The following is a 22,887-nucleotide window of genomic DNA, read 5'->3' as shown; positions in this document are numbered from 1 at the left end:
GATGTTACAATGGCAAAATAAGAGAGCCTACGATACAGCTAAAGAGTAAAACTATATTTATCTGCCTATATGGCTCAAAGGTCTTCACTTTGTCCCAGAATAGTATAACTCACAGGCATCAAAGAATGTTTTGGTCACATTAAGCTGCTGAGAGGACAGAATCCAGTCTTCACAGGCAACTTGTGGAGTTGTTTGAGAGTGAAAGTTCATTCCTGACCTTGGAAACAGCTGTTGATGTAAAAAAAATCATCACAAGGTCAAGAACAACCTTTCAAATACACATTAGTAAGCCAACATAGACAATAAGCCCCATAAGTGCTCGGAAAAAATGGAAATTTTGAACACTGCCATGACAACCGGACAAACCCGAAAGCGCAACAGCAGCTGAAGAGTGAGAGATAGTTTTAGTCCATTACGTTGCTCGTGAGAGCGTGAACATCTGGCCATCTGCTGTAGTCGCGGTTTCCTGAGTAGCATTCAAGATTCATGACCTGCTTGTGTGTGCCATGCACTTTCTCACACACACACACACACACACACACACAAACACTGAAAAGCCTGGTTGATGCTTCAGAATAAGGCAGTTGTCAGAGCTGAGTCAGTCAATGATAACCCTTGTCTCTATGTCCAGGGTTTTAGACGTCTCAGTCCATGTACTCACATCCTCTAACTTCCTGTGAAGCACTGCTGTTCCACACATGGAGGAGCCTTCGCTTCTTTGTGGTTGTCATCCCCCACCCCCACCTTCCCGTTCAGTCACCAGCTCGTCAGCAGTCTCTCTCGTGCTCACGGGGACGTCTGTCTTAGAAAACAGCTGCTTCAACAGAATTTGACAAGTCACTGTTCTCAGGGGGGCATTGCAGTATGAGCTGGTGTGACCGGAGTACAAAATCCACTTTTTTTCATTTTTATCATTTGAGCATCTTTATTCAAGATTTAACATATTTTTCCCCCATTTATCTGATCACTTAAAGAGCAGCTAAGCTTGGGAACGACTTCCAACGAAATAAATTCACAGCCTTCATCTGTTGATTATCCAGATTAACTAGAACAGTTGTAAAGTACAATTCTTAAAATCTCAGTTTCCATTGCTGTGAGCGCCACCGAACAAGTTTCACTCAATTGTATCAGGGTGGCGGCAGAAATCCCTGAGGAAAATACTTCTTTACAACAATAAATCCAAAACTGTCTGCATGACTAAATGGAAATTTAGGTAAAGTGTTCCTTTAATCATAATGAAAACTACATCATGTGGAGCCAGAAGTAATATTGTTGAGATCTGGTATTTATTATTTTAAAAATATTTAAACTGTGATAAGAATAAAATGCAACAGTCAGACATGATTAAAATGCTCAGTTTTTATGTTTTCTTTTCTTACCATCTACCTGATGTAAGAAACAAAAATGCACATCGTTGCTGGTCTATATTATGATGTATTTTGATCAGAAGCAGCTCAATAAAAATACAGATGTCTTAGCGTCATACAAATGAATAATAATAATTAAAAAAAAAACATTTGCAATGATACTCATGCACTTTTACAATACTCAAGTATGAGTGCACTTACATGTACATTCTAATATGCTGATTCCTTTTGCATGACAAATATTTTCTAGCAAAGTAAAAGCACACTATTACACTGTGATGTGCCAAATGAGCAATTCATTGTTCAACAGAATTATTCATCTAGCTGTTTTACAGGAGTGAGGTCAATAAGGAGCTGCATGCTCTGGTTCTGTACATGAATGCTGATGGTGGTATACTGTGCGTGGTGTTCTTTACTACTAGTGTTCTTTAAATGACTACATGGTTTCTACTAATGTATACCATTTTCCTAATGGTACATATCTACAATTAGCATAATTTTTACATCCCTCAAGTATTAAACATTATCTTTTTGGTCTCATATTAGGCCTACATGGAGTGTTAAGAGAGGAGTGAAATGAGAGGTAAGAGTTGGCAATCTCAAGGTTTTCTCAACCTTTTTGTTTCAACTGCAGGTATCAAGCCACATTGTCAAGTATTTTGAGAGACACATCCAACAAATGAATAAATAAATAAATACAATTTATCATACATTTTACATTAAATACAATACATTCCCTTGAGTAAATACCGTATTTACACATGCGAACAGGGGCTGGACTTGAGACAGCCTCTCTCTACAGTTGCACCATCCGGATCAGTCACTTGTGTCAAATAAAAGTCATCGATTTATTTTGCCGGAGCCTTTACCCTCGTGGATCGGGCCCCTTCCCCTGGAGCTGTGGCCCCAATGACCCTGCCCTCCGGACCTGTCTTGTGGGTGAGCGTGCCGAGCGGTAGGGGAGCCAGAGAGGCTAGACGGAGAGCGGCTGCGTCCCTGCAGTGCGGCGCCATCGCGGAGCTCCTGGCGGGACGGAGAGGAGCTTAGTGAGCGCTGCAGGGAGGAGGAGGAGCTGCGAGTGCGAGGTGGGGGGCTGAAGAGCACCCCGCTGCGGTCCTGCATCAGCTGAGTCAGACTGGCCAGGAAGTCTGCGTCACTAGTGCTGCTGGCACGCACCCTTAACCGCCGTCGTCTGGAGAAGAGAACACGAGACAATATGATTGTATGAAGACTCTATAAATGTATATTATTTATTTATGTCAGCAGTTTTCCATAGTAGGTATTTATATTCTGTAATACGCTGTCAAAGTTTTCATTGTTAGTGGTGGGGTCCACCATTCCTGCACTGAATTCAAATTGCCTATCTATGCACAGCGGATTGTAATTTGTTTGTAATTTTATGTCACTGATAACAGAACAACAAACTGAACATTTCCTACAGCAGCTAGTTCCAGTTAAAAGCCTTCAAGTGGCCGAACACGAGGTGGAGTCACAGGAAATGCACCCAATAGCCACATAAAATTAGACTGCGGTTACTAATGGATGGACAAAAGCCAATTATTGACTGACACCTTAGCTCCTACTGTCTTTGCTGTAGCATTACACCCCATTTGCGGTACCACAGGTGTCGCCAAATAAAACTTATAACCTTAAATATTTGCCATTTAACAAAAAGGAGAATGTGGATTATTTTATTGAACACCCGAACAGAATGTATGTCCTACCTGTTGTCCACACACGGGCGGACAGGTTTACCAGGAGGGGGTCGTGGCAGGAACCTGCTTGTGAGTTGCTCGGGTATAAAGGTGGCGCTCACGGGACGTGGGATCTTACTTTTACTACCTGATGAGGAAGACAGAGAGAGAGGGTCTTCTCCTGCACACTCGGACTTGGAGCCTCCCACCGAGGACAGCCTGTCTCTTGGCAAAGCGCAAGGCAGGTTGTCACAGGACAGAGAGGGAGAGGGTGAGTGGGTGGGGGAGCCGGGGACTGGACTGCTCCAGCGATGACGCCGCTCCATATGGAGGTCCCTGCTCGGAGAGTCCAGGAGGGTTGTGGCGTCTCGTACGGGGATTCGACTCAGTCTTGGGGACGAGGGGGAGTCTCTTTGCCTGAGCAGAGCTGGGGGTGGAGAGGAGGAGACGGTGACTGTGCTCTCCATAGCGCCTCCTGCTGTGTCTGCTTGAGGCTGCTGATTGGGCTCTGAGGAGCGATCAGGCAGACCAGAATCACTCTCTGGGTCTCTGTCGTTTGTCAGATGAGGAGTGGGGCCTTTGGCTGGGCTTGGCACTGGAGCTAACTCCAACCGCTCTCCGTCCTTTAAGATCTCCTCTTGGAGTTTTTCAGATGGCGCCTCTAGTGGTATTGTATTGCTCTTCTCCTGTACAGGGGACTGCAGCACACAGCTAGGAGACTGAGAGGAGATTAATGACTGTTAAAAAGACTTTGAATTCTGATCCAAAAAAATACCTTTGAATATTTAGACATTCTCATGTAAGTGTCAAATATAGGTAGGAAAAATATGATGGCATTTTTCAAATATTTCAAACAATAGGTATATTGAAGTAGTACAGATGCAGAATCATCATTAGTACAAACATCTATGTTGCCAGAGCAACTAAGATTTGCAAAGTCAGCAAAATAGGAAAAGCAGGAAAACACCCTTTTTAAACACATGAGGCTTCATGCATTATTCCAAGGTAGTTCGCCCTAATGCTTAACATGTATTCACACCAGATAAACAGTCTAAATTAACTTGAACTAAATCTACTGATGAAGACGCTCTAAGACGGTCTGAACAAGCAAGTTCAGACCATCTTGAGTAAGGACTGTTTCGCCAACTGTGCTGTTTTCAGTTCATGCACAACAAAATGCTTGGTCACGCCTACCTGGTCCATCTGGGGTCTTCCCATAATGACTGAGGGCATTTGTCCCAGCATCCCTGGCAGCCTCCTGTGGCCCAGTAACCACGTGCCGGGCATGGCCATCTGCGACAGGACAGGGCTGCTCGGCACTGCCGTAGACTGGCCATCCTGCGGCTCAGAGGACTGGTTCTCAGTCTCAGCAGGCGTGCGCGTCCCAGGCCTGTCCTCACCTGGAGGCTTGGTGGCTCCAGAACCACTGCCTTGCTCTAGCTCCAGCATCACCCACTCCTGAGAGTCTCCCTCCTGGGGCACAGGACTGAGGTTCACAGCCACAAAGCCACTGCTCGCTGCACCCTCCTCAGGGTCCGGGGTGGCCGTGCCAGAGTGTTCCTCGTTGCCAGAAGGCGTCTGCTGCCCATGTCCCTTCTCGGGAATGGATTTCTCCCCAACTTGAGAAAGGACAGGACGCTGTTTGCCCAAGCTGAGACAAGACATGGAAAGCATCATGGTGAGTTTTTCTTTTCTAAAAACAATAAAGCTAATACATGAATATATATATATATATATATATATCCAACTGGATGTGTATCGGGTACTAACTAGGCCTCGAGGAAGCGCTCTATGGTGGGCTTGGGTTCGGGCGCGAGCCTCTTTTCAAACGCCAAGCTCTGACTGTGTCTCATCCTCCGGAGCAGCGGTGCACGCTCCAAGAACACGGTCTCTGATCGCACCCGTCTGGGAGAACTCTGCATGGAGCCGGTGTTGGGGCTCTGGTTCCCCTGGTTCTGACTGTGTTCATCCTCACTCACCACCTGAGGGCAATGGATGAGAATAAGGCTCAAAAACTGCAGTTGTATCCCCAGAACGCTGCAGCAAGACATCCATTTCTTCAAGTAGGGAGGTAGGCATGCATTTCTTTACAGTGGGAGACAATAGGACGGTTTCTATTCAAGCCCAAGTCTTAGATATTATCATATATCTAGGCAGTGTGAATGTAGTCTTGGGGTGAGTTTTGCGCTAAATAATGTCACGACAGTAGATAAAAACTTTCTACTATAATGTTTGCAGTTAACTACAATGCACTGACCTTCCTGATCATCGGCTGGGCGTGTTTGTGGTTTCGATTGCGGTCCATCTCTTCCCACACATCCCCACCCGGTGTGGTGGGTGTGGGGATGGGGGGACAGTTGTCAGCATCGCTGAGGCGCTCCCCTTGCAGGACATCCTCTGTGTTCTCCCTCTGCAGCTCGCCCGGCAGCACTGAAGCGTTGGCCATGCTGTGGAGGAGAGGGAAGGTCACCCTGCAGCTCATTTCCACAGCACAATTTAGAGCAGTGATTTCTCAGGGATCTCTGACTGTGCAGATTCCTAGTCTAAAAAAAGCTGTAGCTATTAATTTGTACACATGTCCAACAGAGTGTGAAGGAAGTCACAAGTGTAGCACAAGTGAAACTGCAACAGACCAACAGCAATTAATGGAATAAATGGCTGTATGTCAATAGTGGTCGAGCGTTAGCTGTAAATACCCCAAGTACGCCGGTGTGAGGCGTGTGAGCTGCTGAGCGGTGGTTGCAGTGGCAGTGATGGTCAGCATATCCTCCGAATCGCATTTCTCCCAGTCGTAAGAGTCATTCTCCAGCACGTTGTGGCTCTTCATCGCATTCTCAAACACTGACATCAGGAGCTGTCACAGAGAAACCACAGGCATCAGCGTTTGGCAGCTGGAGAGGAAAAAACTGTGTGTGCAAAATACGCCAAACAAGAGGTGGCCAACCTGATAGTCTGGCTTGGTGAAGTAGTCCAAGGTCAAGACATGATCCAGGAAAGTGCTGAACTCTGAGGGAAGGTGCTTGAGCATGAGTCGATGGTCATATGTCTCCTTTAGATTTCCTACTTGTTCCTGAGAGCAGACAGGGAAGGGAGGGGATAAGAATTAAAACAGATTCATATACTGCAAATTACAAATTCATTCTGACGTCTACATAGAGGCACATACTTTGTCTTTAATTTTCCTCCAGGGAAGCTGACCAACCATGAATTCAACCAGCATGTAGAAGAGGGACCACAAGTCATCATGGCGGCCCATTTCCTACAGATTAAGATACACAAGTGTGAGGAATTTCAAGGCTAAAATGAACACAAACTAAAAAAAAGAAATGTTTTTGGTCTATGATCACCTTATTCTTATGGGCATTGATTGAAGCATATCGCACGGTTCCTCTGAAGCCTGCCACAGGACGAGGCTGAAGGAGAATAAAGCTTTAGTATAATAAAGATATAGTAAAATGGAAGACTACCGCTAAGCTGGGGTGACTCAAACACAAACAACACCATGTCTGTCCAATCAACCAAGTTTATAGACCCTAAATAACACACGCCAATTGAATTTAACTTTGTGTGAAACGTGTACATTTGTAAACGTGTATATTTGTAACCTAATGCAGTCTTTTACTAACATGCCAAGAAAAATGTACATCTACACATCATCATAAAGCTAAAGATTTAGAGCTTTTCAATGAAAGCTAAACACACTTCACTAAACCTCTAAAAGATGACAGACATGCTTTAAAACAGCTCCATCTATGCTTAAACAGTATCTTACAGGAAGTTGACACAGAGTACTTACTGGACGGACTTCCTGGCTGGAGTTGGTAAACTGTCGGGCCAAGCCAAAATCAAGCATATAGCAGCATCTGCAGGTACTGGCTAGTCTTCCCATTGCAAAGTTAGACTACAATTTGAACAACACAGATGATCACAAGCAAGTTCAAGTCCATCATATAGTGATTTGTGCTAAATAAATGTAACTTTCACTTGTACATACGATGACAGCAAGTTTATAAACCATCAGGGGTTTCAGGCCAACTTACCGGTTTAATGTCCCGATGCAGGAAGCCCACAGAGTGGATGCTTTCAATGGCCTCTAAAATCTGCTTGCCGAGTCTCAAAGTTGTGGAGATGGAAAAGGTGCCGCGGGTCATGGTTCTGCGTAAATCTGCCAGATTCCTCCCCTTGGGACAGGAAATCAGTGGCACATTTACGATAAGGACTGATTTAGTGTCAGCAGAAAACAAAATACTTTTAACACCGCTTAAAAATCTTACCTGTAGTTCCATCACCACGTAATTGAAACGATCATTTCGGCCACAGCCCACGAAGCGACACACATGGTCTTTGCCTGTCAAAGAGATGTTTATGTGTAAATCAATAAATAGACTGGTTGATCACTTCTGTTCATTTTGGCAAAGTCTGTATTTCCTATACGTTTACATTTCTCAGCATTTACATTTCCTGATACTGTTCCAGACACAAAAATTTGGTATAAATATGTGCAGTGTGTGATATACTGAAATCATTACACTGTTAGTTAGGAGACTGAGTTATAGATACTATAAATACCCCCTTCATTCGAATTGAATAGTTTAACAGGCTCTACAGTGTGCTTCTGATAGAGCAGGGTTTCATGCTGTGTTTTGCGGCGTGGGTGGGCCACTTTAACTGAAGCTGCTTATCTCGTGTTCATTTTTATTGAACAAAACATTAAGGAGCAGAGACATTTTCCACAGTAACGTTTAACAAGTTTGGCTGTTGCTAGGCAGTCATCTACTAACACAAGGAGCAAAATGCGCTGTGATCTGAGGTGTTACCACCTTGGCTCACTCTGTCACTGGCAAGGCATGGCATCACTCACCCTGAAGCTTCTTCAGCACGGCTACCTCCATCTTCAGCACCTGTTTGGGTTGTTGAGCAGACTCCACCTTTAAGGCAACGGTGGCCTGGCTCAACTTATCCAAAACCTCATAGATCTCCCCAAACCCACCTCCACCTATCTTCCTCGCCTGAAATAAAGGGAATATGCATTGTCAGAAATCATTCCTCTTCATTAGATCGTGTTTTGTTTTTTGTTTTTTAAGTGACCTTACATGATTTTGTGACCTCTGCTCCCTCACTGACACTTACCACTTTCCATCTGTCTCTGACCACGTCTGCCACTGACAGGATGTCAGTGTGCTCTCCAGCCCCACTCATCCTGAGTGCTCTCAGCTGCAGCCTGCACCTGGCATCAGTGTCACAAGCCCCTCACTGCAAACAGAGAACAGATTTTAAAAACTGACTCCCGTTTCCTCTTTGCCAATCACTGCACACTGAGCGTGCACAACACGAACACAAGAAGAATCGGTATTTTGCTACTGACCATCTACATCTTACTGAGGTGGAGGGTAACATTTAAACAGCAACGGAGGTTAGCAGCACCTCACGTCCTTAAGGTTCATGTAAGATGCTAACCGATGCTAGATGGTGACGAAAAGACAGCAGCTAGCATTGTCGGAGTAAATTGACTGCGTGCCAAAACACAACTGTGACTAGCGCAGCGGCACAGGCTTGTCATAAATGGCCATACCGCGGTCATTGTAGAGGATTAGCCGTTAAGAAGCTAATCTAGCCCGGTGACGGTGTTCAATGCGGCGGCTTCAGTGGTCCAGTAAACACGCTAACTAGCATGTTTACTGAAGGTAACCGTTAGTTAGCGAAACCTCTCTGACCTCTTACCTCGCTTCGTTGCACCATTACAGTCCCAGTTGGGTTAGTGTGTAAAGTCCAAGTGGTCCCCATGCTCCCAGTGTGTTCTTAGTCAGGCAGGTCATTCCAGTGAGCTGTTTACATTAGAAGTGAGATGATGGTAATGGACCATAGCTGACGTTAGCTGCAGTTAGCCACCGCTAGCCTGCTAATGGATGAGGAGGAGTGATGCCCCGTGCTCACTCTCATAGCAGCGGCGGTGACGTCACAGCGCTCGTCTCTCCTGATTGATCCGCGAAGTCCTGCATCACGAGACCATCAGACACACTGAGACCATCAGACACACTGAGACCTTCAGACACACTGAGACCATCAGACACACTGAGACCATCAGACACACTGAGACCTTCAGACACCCTGAGACCATCAGACACACTGAGACCATCAGACACACTGAGACCATCAGACTCACTGAGACCATCAGACACACTGAGACCATCAGACTCTGAGACCATCAGACACACTGAGACCATCAGACACACTGAGACCATCAGACCCCAAGACCATCAGACCCCGAGACCATCAGACTCACTGAGACCATCAGACACACTGAGACCATCAGACTCTGAGACCATCAGACACACTGAGACCATCAGACCCCAAGACCATCAGACCCCGAGACCATCAGACTCTGAGACCATCAGACACACTGAGACCACCAGACCCCGAGACCATCAGACTCTGAGACCATCAGACTCACTGAGACCATCAGACACACTGAGACCATCAGACTCTGAGACCATCAGACACACTGAGACCACCAGACACACTGAGACCATCAGACACACTGAGACCATCAGACACTGAGACCTTCAGACTCTGAGACCATCAGACCATCAGACACACTGAGACCATCAGACTCTGAGACCATCAGACACACTGAGACCATCAGACACACTGAGACCATCAGACCCCAAGACCATCAGACCCCGAGACCATCAGACTCTGAGACCATCAGACACACTGAGACCACCAGACCCCGAGACCATCAGACTCTGAGACCATCAGACTCACTGAGACCATCAGACACACTGAGACCATCAGACTCTGAGACCATCAGACACACTGAGACCACCAGACACACTGAGACCATCAGACACACTGAGACCATCAGACACTGAGACCTTCAGACTCTGAGACCATCAGACAGACTGAGACCATCAGACTCAATGAGACCACCAGACACCCTGAGACCATCAGACACCCTGAGACCATCAGACACCCCGAGACCATCAGACACACTGAGACCATCAGACACACTGAGACCATCAGACCCCGAGACCATCAGACACACTGAGACCATCAGACACACTGAGACCATCAGACACACTGAGGACATCAGACACTCTGAGACCATCAGACTCTGAGACCATCAGACACACTGAGACCATCAGACCCCGAGACCATCAGACACACTGAGACCATCAGACACCCTGAGACCATCAGACACACTGAGACCATCAGACACCCTGAGACCATCAGACACACTGAGACCATCAGACACATTGAGACCATCAGACACACTGAGACCATCAGACACCCTGAGACCATCAGACACACTGAGACCATCAGACACACTGAGACCATCAGACACACTGAGACCATCAGACACATTGAGACCATCAGACACTCTGAGACCTTCAGACACACTGAGACCATCAGACACCCTGAGACCATCAGACACTCTGAGACCATCAGACACTCTGAGACCATCAGACACACTGAGACCATCAGACACCCTGAGACCATCAGACACCCTGAGACCATCAGACACTCTGAGACCATCAGACACCCTGAGACCATCAGACACTCTGAGACCATCAGACACCCTGAGACCATCAGACACCCTGAGACCATCAGACACTCTGAGACCATCAGACACTCTGAGACCATCAGACTCTGAGCCACTCTGAGACGTTGAGATAGTGACGGTGTGGAGCACTCTGTATAGAAACACTCTGCTACAACTACATCCCGCATTCAAAGTCTCACATAAGTAAAAGTACAAGAGAATCAGCATCAAAATATTCCCGAAGCACATAATGTAGTCATTTCTTTGACTGTTGTCCGTTTCAGAACAACAATAACTGCTGATGCTTCTTTACTGTTACAGCTGATAAAGTTGGGGCTTATTTTACTATATGTACTCCAGGGTAGCATGTGAAGTTCAATGGAGGTTAATCAGTCTTACTATATGTTTTAGGTTTGACAAGGAAAATACATAATTTATTCCTTTTAACATCAGACTGAAAGTTTATTGTTGACTTTTACACAAGTTTGACTTTTTTACTGCAGCTGTCATTGAGGCCATGTTCACATAGACACACAAGCACACAGGAGAACATGTGCAATAAGAAGATTAACATTCTTTATTGTGTGTTTGCATCCAAGTCAGACCTGAAGTGCAGATTATATTTTAATAAATACACATCTGCGCTTTTAAAACCAGAACACCAATATTTTTAGGTCAATAAAAGTGAATTTTAATAAATAATTTCCCATCAGAATGAATCCCTGCTAAAGTAGAGGCTTTTAATTAAGAATTCTTTTTTTTAAATGAAAATACATAATGGGCGAATTAAACAAGGAACAAAATATCCAAATGAATAGAGCATTTTATTGTGTTTAAAAGTCTCTCTAATTGATTTAATCTTCAAAAACGGGGTCCCGCTTTTACCCACAGCGAACAGACTCCGCCCTCCGGGGCAGCCGCGGCAGCGAAACAAACGCACACGGATACATGGATGGGAGTGGTCAGACAATCGGATTGGACAACAGGATGTGAGTTGCGCTGTTTTGGGGTGAGGCGGTGCGTCCGGGGATGCACAACTTTCTGCGTGTTTGCGCAGTTTCGCAGCGCTTCAAACACTCCGGATAAACGGAAACGCGGAGGTTTGGATCCGCGTGTCTCTGCGGCGAAGTGTTCACACATCAGCGGAAATACCGGAGCAGGCCGCTGCACGGCACGGCTGTCGCGCAGTCGCCGTCTCGTGTGTGGTTTGCTCGTTGATGCGGGGAGAAAGTTGTGGACATGTTTTCCTGAAGCGCACGTCTTCGCGGACACGGAGTGCAACGCTGTAACTACGCTGCTCACCAGCCTCTCCGGCCCGTCCGGACTTTGGATCATGTTTTCGTGGGATCGTAAAGTCGCCCGTTCGCCATATTGTGCGCTGTGAAACTCGAGGGAAAGTTGTCAGAGTTATGACATTTGCTGCGCACAATCCCGTCATCATGGAGCTGCACGCAGTCGACTTTGATCGCAACCAAAGTGGCTCCGCGGAGCTGGTCGTGGAGAGCTGTGCGCACCACTGATGAGGTACACGCACTGAGTTTAACTAACGCTGGTTAATCTGCTGTGTTGACTAACGGCTCTTCAGACGCTTCCTTGCTGCTGATTTCTAACATAGCATCACTGGCTATCGCTCGGGGTGATTGCACGAGTCCCTTCGTTTCCTGTATTTCTTGTTATGCCAAATGGCAGCTGCACTGTAAGCGCCTCCTTGTCGCTGCCGCCTCTAAACTTTATCTTAAAACGTCCTCTCTGCACGCACCTGGACGTAATCATCGAAATATAGCTTTTGCTCTCGCAGCGCTTAACTCACCAGAAAGCCTCTCTGGCTGATTCTCACTTTACTGACTGTCCCATTTGCTTGTGTAGGCCTCAATGTCCTCTCTGCTGCAGACGAGTGAAAGACGAGTGAAAACTTTGTACGCTTAAGGGAAAAAGAAAGTGTCTAACCCTTCCTTTCTCTCACAAGGTCCGGCACCTTAAAGAGGATGAGAAGAATGGACAGCAGACTTCACGTTTGATTGTGGAAGGAGGGTTGCATGCTCCCCACCCTGCACTTTCCTTTGGGATTTATATTTCCTCCCAAATACCTCTGTATACACAATTAAACAAAGAATTCCTCAGCCACAGGCAGTGAAGCACACTACAGAGGCAATAAAACTGAGTCCTGCACGCTCACAGATCAAGATTGAGAGCACCGACTCCAACATTTACGTGCCTATAATATAATATTACTATGAGTCTTCCTCCTCAAGTTAGTACTGACAAGAGCGGCAAGCATCGAGCTGCGGCCATGAAAGAGCCTGTGCAGCATTCAGGGGAGGTTTATTATGGTATGGGACCCCCGGCTTTAGAGACAAGCCACAGTGACTCTGCTAGCAGCTCTGGTGTTTATAACCCCGAGAAAGGGCCCCAAAGTCTACCCCACTATCAACAGGCGGCTCCAGTAAAGTGGATGCACCAGGACTCCATACAGGCCGCCGGCTGGTCTCAGGAAGCTCCTGTGCCAGCCTGGGGGCAGAACTTTGGCCCCTACATGAGCGGAGTGAATGTCAGGGGTCAGATGGCATTCCACAAAGGAGTCCACGAGGGTGTCGCTCTGCCAATGGGTGGAGAAAATCAACTGCCAGGACCTGTTGAGGCGTACAGAGATGCCACCCAGGCTCAAGCTCAGGGGAGGGGGCTGGAGTGGGAGCAGCACGCCGCAGTTGCAATGCACCAGGCTCAGCTGCAGGCCTATCAACACGCCCACAAAGGTGTGGAGCTCCAAGGTCAGCCCCATGTGCCTTCTCACACTTTGCAGGGGCCCATGCTGCAGCCCTTCCAGACAACATTTAGGCCCAACAAGCAACAGTTTTCATCCGGTTATTACTCTGTTTTTCCAGGCAGCAAGGGAGTGCCAAGCCTGGCGTACGGCGAGCAGCCGAAAACCCAACAGCAGCTGCTCCACCAGATGCAGCAGCAACAAATGCATCACCATCATCATCAGCAGCAGCAACAGCAGCTGCATCAGCAGCATCACCTTCAGTTACAACAGCAGCAACATTTGCAGCAACAGCAGCAGCAAATCCAACAGCATCAAATGAAACAGCAACAACTGCAGCAAATGCAGCAACAGTATCACCAGCAGCAGCTGCAGGAGCGACAGCAACAAATTCAGCAAATGCAACAGCAGCAGTTGCAACATCAAAATGTGCCACAGCAAGAAACGGCACAAGTACAAGTGCAACAAAAACATCAACAAACCCAAAACTTTGTGACTTATCCACCTCCTGAGCCCTGTCGACCTGACGCTGTGCCTGCAAGGGAAGACGTCCAGTCAGTGGAGCTGCAGCAGGAACCAGAGGCTCAAACCTGCGATGCATCAGCCGTTCCAGATCCGTGCCCCGAAAAGGTCACCACCAATCCAGCAGAGCCTTCAGATGCACCACCTTCTGCCCCCCGGCGCTCACGCCGTCTGTCCAGAGAAGGGCAGTCGCCACTGGGTCCCCCTTCGACAAACATCTGGTCTCAAGCATCCAAAGAGCCTCCGGCCTCCCAGAACGGAGTAGCAGGCGTTCAGGCCGTGAGAGGAGGGGACAGCCAAGGCACGACAGGAGGGGTCATCCAGATCACCAGCAGGAGAAGGAGGGCGTCTAAAGAGATCAACCTGGAGACTCTGGCCCAGAAGGCGTCAGAAATGGAGTTCCTGCCTGCCAAAATGGTCAAGGTTAAAAAAAAAAAAAAAAAAAAAATCACTCATTACACTGCTGCTGTAGTTAATTTCCTGTTTGTTTATGACAACTTTACAGAAAAATAGCCATTTAAATAGCTGCTTTTGGCCCAGTGTGCTTGAGGAAGAATGCTAAGGGCAGCTAATCTGTGCATGTTGAGAGCAAATGTTCTCATCTGGCAAAACTGGCAAGCAGCTGTACAAAGAGGAAGAGTCCTGTTTCTATGCACAACTTCCCCATGGTTTACAAAACGCTTCTCTTAGGGTCTGTTTATTTGATTCCTACAGCTGTCGAGTCGTAGCTACAGCGGGCCGTTTAACAAGCGTGCACAGTCACACTGTGCAGTACACTGTCATGCACAAGATACTGGTGCAACCTGAAATACGGCTATTTATGAAGATTCCTCCTTTTTGGATGTGAAATATTGCTCTCTCGCCATAAGAAAGGCGATACTCTGAATCTTGTTCAGGATTTATAATGTTTACATTCTGCGTGGCACACCCACTGCAACCGGGTTCTTTATTTTGTCTTCAACTAGCTTTGTTAAACAGGCAGTAGGCACTAAAACTACTTCAAACTTTTCTCGTCAGGTTTTTCTCGGCACAAGGACGCTCAGCGCCGTACCCTCAGGGGGTTATCGGGCGCAGCGTAGGTTTTTGTGCAGAGGGTGCATGCTGGATGTACAGTTGGAGCGGCTGCATGTCTGCACACCTCCACATTCCTCAGGCTCTCTTCGAGTCATTCAGCAGAGCTAGGGAGGGGCCGAGCTGTCAACCTGCACAGCTACAGTCCTGTGCTCGCCAACACACGGCAAACAGGTTCAATATTGCTGCAAACAAACCAGAGCTGTTGATTTTTTTTTTTTTTTTTTTTTTTTTGGTCACCAAGCAGCACCTTTCTGGATTACGAGATGAGATTCAAATGTTTTCTCTCCCCTTCTTACCTTGGCTGAAGCAGAAATCGTAAATCTGATTTATTAGTTTCACTGCGGCTTGTAGAATTGAGGACTGCTGCCATTTTTATCAGCTTAACCAGAAATACCAGGGAGGCATGTCTACTCTTCTGCATACAACGGAAATATGTCGTAATAAAACACCTGTGTTCATGTCTTTGAAACAAGTCTAACCAATCTGAAAGAGGTAGTGATGCATAAAAATCGGTCAACTTTGGTTTTCAGTCATGTTATTTAGAGTTTAATCCATCAACAGAATATTAAAGAGCAGCTAATTTTAATCGATTTATTGTTTCGGTCATCAAATCAACCAAGAATCATACACATCCATTTTTATTCAGGAAGAAAGTAAATAAATGTTGATTTAAAATGAAAGTATCTGAGTTAAAGATGGCCGTATGTGACACCATCTTCCTCTCTTATACCTCGGTCCCTTTTTTTCCCCTGTTCTCCCTGCTACTTCCCAAATCTCCCTGTTACTCTCTCCTTTCCATTTCTCCTCATCCTCCCCTCTCTTTGCTCAGGCGCCTCAACAGGAGGATGGCTCTTCAGGCAAACAGGCCTCAATGGTGCCTCTGGTTATCCCCGTGTCTGTGCCTGTGCACCGGAGTCAGACGGATCCCCAGGGTGGCTGGGCTCAGGGACGGCTTGGCCAGGGCGAGCGGCCTGCGGGACAGTCCGACCGCAAACCTGTCATTGTGGCTCGTCGGCGGTCACTCAGAAACTCCATGACTGAGAGTTTTGGCCAGGTTAGTTCTAGAAAGTATAACTACTGAAAGTATTTAAGGTGTTAGCACTTATTGTGTTGCAGAATGGTCCCTTCAGTGACATGTTGCATCATTGGGTTAATTTTACTGATACATTAATGTAAGCAGAATTTTAATGTTGTAGTTTTGCCAAAAAGGAGATTATTTTACTTTATTTTGATTTGTGATGTTTGTTATAATCCATAACATCACATTTTATAAACATATAGTTTATCATCATAGTGTTTGCATGTAGCATTAAAAGGAATAGTTTGAAATTTTGGGAAATACCCTCATTATGTGGCTTGACCCTTGGGACAGCACCAGGCTAGCTGTTCCTTCCGTTCCCAGTGTTTATGCTAAGCTAACTGGCTGCTGGCTTCAGTTTTACATTTACTTCCACTCCTTCGTTCAGTGGAGTAAAATAAAAGTATTTAAGTAAAATAGAAGTATTCTTAATTTTGCTGAAAGTTGAGTAATTGTACGTCAGTCTGTGATGGAGCACCGTCAAAGTTCGTGCTCTCACAAGTAAAAATGGCCTCACAGGCACTTGGAAAACACCCACTGGGTCCTGGAACAATTTCCAAATAATTGTGGCATGATTTAGATGATAGTGTGACTCACTAACTCTTCAAAATCCTGGACTACATGAACAGCTGTTCTAAACTGGGTGTGTAGGCTCACAATGATTCAGCAAGTGCACTCTGATCTAAAGTTTTCCATTAGACTGATGTGAAAAAAAAACAAAAAAAAACTGAAGGTCTGATCAAGCCCTAAAGTGCACCTGAATCCTTCCTCCGTCCAGGATGGGGAAAGCGATCCGGGGCTGGACGAGGACGGAAAATCCAAGCTGAAGCGCCGGCCTCGCCCCGAGCCTCTCATCATCCCTCCGCACAAACCATCCACCTTCATCCCTCCATCCCTCTACCCCAGCATCACCTCCTACCAGAGCAACCTGCGCTCTCCGGTTCGCCTGCCGGACAACCCCCTCACCCTGCCCCCGTACACGCCTCCACCCATCCTGTCTCCCGTGCGCGAGGGCTCGGGACTCTACTTCTCCACTTTCCTGACCAACATCGCAAGCAACCAAATCCTGCCACCACCGGCTACGCCCAAATCTGCGACACGCAGTCTGTTGCGCTCCAGTAAGTCTCAGTTGTTGCTCGTGCTCTACTATTGAGGTGCTCTCATAATATCTAAATATATTTCTTTGGTATTTTCAGCAAGTTCAGAAATCACACCTCCTGTCCTGCCCTTGATCGATGCCACACCTGTCAGCCTTGAGCCGTGAGTACAGTCTCCTAAACAGGCCTCTCAGATTATCTGGAAATACACACTGCATCACCGTAACTCTGCACTCTTGTGTTTGTGTCTTTTGTTGTTTTTTTTTCTTCTTCCAGGCGAATCAACATCGGGCTGAAGTACCAGGCAGAAATTCCCGAGTTGCAAGATCAACTTTCGTCCCAGTTTGACCTGCACAAGGCCGACTTGGTTTGGCTCCCTGTGGACGACTCCCGCCTCAAACACAGGGATCAGGAGAGAAGTCAGTATCTCACATTACCTGCCATCCACTGGCCGCTGCTGTTCATTTCCTTGTCTGAGCTTTTTGTCACCGTCTCTTCCCCCGCTAACTTTTTCAAATCGTCATCACTCTTTTTTTGTTTTTTTTGTCAGTTGAGGATCTGATGAACATGGCTTGTTCCAGCACGCTCAGAGGAGGGGGAACCAACCAGGAGCTGGTTTTACACTGTTTACATGAATGTGGAGGTGATTTCCTGGTAAGTATAGTTGCTCATAATTAAGACTCACTCAACTTACTGCAGTTGAGTTGAGTTGAAAAAATGTATTGGCGTGCATTTTTCAAATATTTTTCTATTTTCACTGTAAAATTGTAATTTTTTGCTGTTGCTGTTACATTTGTTATAATCAGTCGCATTGATTTTAAGGAAACGCTGGGACGTTTGATGCTTCAGGACCCAGTTTTCCCCAAAAGCCATCACCTGGCAGGCTATCACTACTCAGGTGAGTTTTAACATCACAGCAAAATAAACCTTCATCTCTTCATCCTCCTCCTTCTGTCTTTCCTACCTCCATTGAAATGATCCTTCATTCTCTCTTGTTTGCATACAATGAATTGTACTGCGCCTAATTTAATCGCAGGCTCTGACTGCTGGACCGCAGAAGAGAAGCGCTACTTCAATAAGGGAATCTCTGCCTACCGGAAGGACTTCTTTATGGTGCAGAAATTGGTATGCTTGTTAATTTTTTATTACTGTAAACAAACAAGACCATGAAATAGATTTTCAGTCGTTACTGGCCTGTGTCTGCATTGTAGAATATAAAGCTACATGAAGATGTTATGGAAAATGTTCGATGCTGCTCTCTTTTTTTCTTTTTTTTTCCATGACAAACAGACGTAAAAGTTCCAAAACATACAAAAGCGAGGACAATTAGCCTAAACAAGTTATATCCTCTTTGTGTCAGGAAGTAGTTGGATTTATGGGAAATGTGGTCTTCATTTTATAGAAACATTTACAGCAGCTACACCACTGGCATGAGACAGAGACGGCCACTCATCCTAAGCCTGTTTTCATTTACATGGTGTAATAAAATGTACATAAATGACTCCTTCATTATTGTAAGATGGAGCATCACAGTGGAAAAAAGTTCATGAATTAATGTTGTGCATCTTTTTTTTTTTTTGACCAATTTTAAAGGTGCAGACCAAGACTGTGGCTCAGTGTGTAGAGTTTTACTACACATACAAGAAACAGGTAAAGATCGGTCGCAACGGGATTTTAACCTTTGGCCCTCCAGACTCACCAGAGGAGAAGCACACAGAGGCCGTGCTGGACATTAAGGTAGAGTGGTTCAAATGTACCATACTGATGTGTGGTCAAATTACTCCGTTAAAGGATAGCTCTGGTGTTTTTAAACACGGACCCTATTTTTACATGCAATGAAATGACTGGTAGGTACAAAAACTTTTGGCTTTTGTCCAGTAGATCGCCAGGCTGCGAAGTTTTTGCCACTGACAGGCTCATTTTGTTACTCAGTGTCTGACAACATTATGGAAAGGATCCCTACAGATATAGACCTGTAAGATCCTTTTTTGTTTTTAACCAGAAACAGCTGTTGTATCTCATTATTCAAACCCACCAGACTCAGTTGACAAAAACAGTAATTTTACCTCACAGAGCACAGGAGTGGTTGTTCTACTGCTGCCTTGATCAGTTAGTTTGTTTGTGTCATTGTATGTTAGACAAATATTGTATTGGATCAGAACTAACCCTTTTAAAACACTAAAGTTACACAATAACCCAAACAAAGTACCTGATCGAGACAGCAGTAAACCAGCAACTCCTGTGTAAAATTTCTGTTTTTGTCAATGGATCTGGTGTAAGAGCTATTTTTGGTTTAACAAAAAGGATTTTACAGGTTTATCTCTTTAGGGATGTCTTTGAACAACAATCTGAGCCTGTCGGGGGCAAAAATAAGCACTTGTAGTGGACATATTTTTGATATGGCGCAGTAGCCCTAAAGGATTGCATTTCAGCCATTGCAGCACATTGTCGGCTGCAGCTACAGGCGATCTACTGGACCATTTCCAAAAACAAGGGTAATTTCAAACCCAAAATATGTAAAAATGGGGTCCAGGTTTAAAAAAAAAAAAAAAGCCCTTATTGTTGTAGTATGTATTGTGCTTAACATAGGCAGAGCCACTTGAATTTCATCAAATTGTCTTTAGTCTAAAGGAGGGACACCAAATAGTCCTTTTTTAGATCTTGAGGGTGTTTTAAAATTGATGACCTTCTATTTTTCTCCTGTGATTCATTACAGAGTTCACAGCAGTCAAAATTGACTGAGGGAGATGACAAGGGGAACATTTTTTATGACCAGAGCCTTGAAAGCAGCCAGCGGGCAAGGGTTGCTCAGTCACTACAGGCTCACGACTATGTAAGTATTTCATTATTCTAGTATCTGCAAGGTACTTCTGACTAGTAGTACACCTCAGACACACCTCAGACCACATTTTCTTTTAAAACAATCTGATTTGATAAAAAACTGTGAAAGTAAACTAAAATCTACGTATGTTTGGTGCTCCAGGCAGGAACAATGGTGATGATTAAAGAGCCGGACACGGTGAATAAGGAGGCTCGCCACCCGTCACCGCCTCACAGGCCTCGGGCCGAACCGGCAGCAAAGAAGAGCAGAGCGCCGGCGAAGCCCCCGCAGGATCCTGACGCAATATTTCCATGCAAGAAATGCGGCAGGTATGGCCAAATCATCACTGAGATTTATTTTGTTTTCGTTTCTAACTTACAGTAACTCAGGTGGTTCATCTTATCGGGTGGATCAAAAATATGGTATATAAAATATTTATATATAAAATACAATTTATAATATGGATATGAAATAGTGAAATCTGTTTTTGATTGACAGCCTAAGACTTAAGGATGAAAATTATGAAATAAAAAAATGGAAAAAAGCATGAAATTAAAACACACTTTGGAAAAAATGCATTTTGAAATGAGAACAAAAAGAATTCTTGAAAACTTTGGAAAATAAGATTATTAATTCAGACTTTATTTAATGATTTCATGGTTATATAATGTCATTTAATTATTTCATAAAGTATTTATCTAATCTTGAACATTACATACATTCTGTATCATATATTTTTTTTCATTAATTCATCCATTACTTGCATAATATCTGACCTCCATAGTAACCGTTATTGGAGTCTGACGCTCTGACAGGCGCTCCCTCTCTATTCCAATCATGTTTTTAATTGGAGCCTGGCCAATATTAGATCATAGATATATTGCCTGGTGTTAATTTAACAGTGATGGTGTGTATTTTAGGTGACACTTTACAGAAATTGTGATACAGCAAAGCACATTAAGGTTGTTTAGAAACATTTTCACCATTACATAGTTTATCGACCAAAACTGCCAGCGCAACAAAATTAATCACTTGTGCCTGTGTTACTGACCCAGGCCACACAGCCATAGTAAGTATGAAACATTTTTATTCACAGCATCTTCAGGTTGCCTTGATGGGCCTTCAGGTGATTGATTTATAATGGTTGCGCAATAGATGCATGCTGGGAAACGCTCTAGCCTCCCACAATCCCAGGCCTTTCACTCTGGTTTTGTAAAGTGCGCCTTAAAATTCAGTGTACCACTCCACAGTAGAGTTTAGTAGACTTTTTAATCTTCTACCAGTTACATTTAGTGTTGCATCGCTCCAAACAGCAGGGATGGTGTGACATGTTGCACAACTTTCTTCCTGTACCGAAGGGTGTTTTATAAAGTGAAGAGTCGAAGTGCTCACATGAAGAGTCATGCGGAGCAGGAGAAGAAGGCAGCAGCGCTGCGTCTAAAAGAGGAGGAAGAGAAGGCAGCAGCCGAAGCCCGGGCCAGGAAGGAGGCTGCGGCAGCTCATCAGGGAGGAAAGGGGAACGGAGTGGCGGAGCAGGCGGAGGACAGCAGCTCATCTGAGGGAGAGGACGACGACGACGAAGACTGGCACTGAGAGCCAAAAGGCAGGAGGGAATGGACCGATGTGCAAACTGAGGGTAGAGATGGAGATGGAATGAGAGGGGAGGGATGAAAAAAGGTGTGGTGACCCACAGAGAGCAGGATGGGGTCTTCCTGTTCGCCTTCACACTCCTCCTCTGGCTCACATATGTGACCGTTATCCATCAGCCAGGCAGTCACACTCCACATTTTCACACATTTGTATCTTTTAAATTTTCAGAGGAAGTTTATTTTTTGTAAATGCACTTATACTGGATGCTTCTGCTTTTGCCAATATTGCCTTTTTATATCCTTTATTTAATTGAATATATGTCAAAATATTGAACAGTTTATAAGATAATCAGGATGCCCGAGTAGCAATAAAACATCAAGATCAAAGCATTTTCTCACTTTATGGTAGCAGCCCTTTTAAATAAAGATAGAATAAGAGCTTATATTTAAAATCTGTTTCTTAGGAAAATACTGTGCTGAATTTAGCCGATTTCCATCAGATTTATAGGTTGGTCATACACTTATTTTTACAACTAAGGGACCTTTTTTTGAAATGAATATGTACAAAAAAAATATATATGAGATTGCAATATATTTATGATGATGAATTTTGCAATGATTTTGGTAATATAAAACTAATCACGTCAGCTGCAATATGACTTGTGAATTGAAAAGTTTATTAAAAATCTCAACTGTTCTGAGAAGTGTGTCTTTATTTTAGTCGGCGTATGATTGCAGGACACTGTTGGTCCAGCAGGTGGAGGCAGTGGTTCAGTATGTCGCCTGATATTTCCTTCACACACATGGTTGTGTCGAGGTAAATTGAAATTTTACTGTCTGTGTAGATTAATTTGTCATTTTACTCAGTGATCGCCTTAAGTCTTGAATTGATGAAATGCTGTCCTTACTTTAACTTCTATATCTACAAAGCAAGACCGATTAACTGCTGTAAAATATAAATCTAAAATACAAATTTATATTTTTTCTGATTGACTGTGTCAGACAGGCTCCACAGGCCTATCATTTTCAGATTAAAGGCTGGAAAGCCAACTCGCCTTGAGTCACGGGGTTCTGGTGAAGTCTGGCATTGATCAGTGATGACATAACTCAGCCTTTTAAAGAGTGTGCTCAGTAAAGGGAAGCATGTCACCCTTAGGAGAAGTGATGCAAGGCATGTTGCCCTGAGATCACGGAGGACAAAGTGGCCCCGTTTCTGCCTCCCACTCATCGCTGACAAGTTGGACCCTGACAGCTCTCCTTTACTGTTCCTCTTGCTCTTTTCTCGGCTCAAGAGCAACAGGAAAAAACCTCTGACGTCGCTGATTTATGTCGTACCTGGAT

General features: G+C 45.0%; 2 protein-coding genes across 3 annotated transcripts; one reads left to right on the top strand and one right to left on the bottom strand.

Moving 5' to 3' along the window:
* Positions 1–1,360: 1,360 nt before the first annotated feature.
* On the bottom strand, positions 1,361–8,951 carry ttbk2b (tau tubulin kinase 2b). Its single transcript, XM_070849106.1, has 15 exons — positions 8,783–8,951; positions 8,192–8,314; positions 7,923–8,070; positions 7,336–7,409; positions 7,102–7,242; positions 6,858–6,962; positions 6,409–6,474; positions 6,228–6,320; positions 6,006–6,131; positions 5,758–5,915; positions 5,319–5,508; positions 4,832–5,043; positions 4,256–4,712; positions 3,092–3,780; positions 1,361–2,559 (listed from the first exon to the last, which is right to left on the bottom strand). The coding sequence occupies exons 2-15, from the start codon at positions 8,258–8,260 to the stop codon at positions 2,208–2,210; spliced, it is 2,880 nt and encodes a 959-aa protein (XP_070705207.1). The 5' UTR covers positions 8,261–8,314; positions 8,783–8,951; the 3' UTR covers positions 1,361–2,207.
* A 2,677-nt stretch (positions 8,952–11,628) lies between these two features.
* Positions 11,629–22,243, top strand: mideasa (mitotic deacetylase associated SANT domain protein a). 2 transcript variants are annotated; one of them, XM_070849157.1, is made up of 14 exons: positions 11,629–12,128; positions 12,571–13,372; positions 13,487–14,310; positions 15,791–16,015; positions 16,818–17,157; positions 17,236–17,299; positions 17,413–17,555; positions 17,687–17,790; positions 17,959–18,034; positions 18,173–18,261; positions 18,730–18,873; positions 19,853–19,969; positions 20,120–20,286; positions 21,316–22,243. In XM_070849157.1, exons 2-14 carry the CDS (start codon positions 12,838–12,840, stop codon positions 21,548–21,550), a joined length of 3,063 nt encoding a protein of 1,020 aa, XP_070705258.1. In that variant the 5' UTR covers positions 11,629–12,128; positions 12,571–12,837; the 3' UTR covers positions 21,551–22,243. The 2 variants fall into 2 exon arrangements, with proteins under 2 accessions (XP_070705258.1, XP_070705257.1); XM_070849156.1 differs by having other exon boundaries at positions 12,571–14,310.
* Positions 22,244–22,887: the final 644 nt, after the last annotated feature.

This window comes from Pempheris klunzingeri, chromosome 18, assembly GCF_042242105.1.
Source record: "Pempheris klunzingeri isolate RE-2024b chromosome 18, fPemKlu1.hap1, whole genome shotgun sequence".
NCBI lineage: Eukaryota > Metazoa > Chordata > Actinopteri > Acropomatiformes > Pempheridae > Pempheris > Pempheris klunzingeri.
This window is presented reverse-complemented; position numbering and strand designations above follow the sequence as displayed.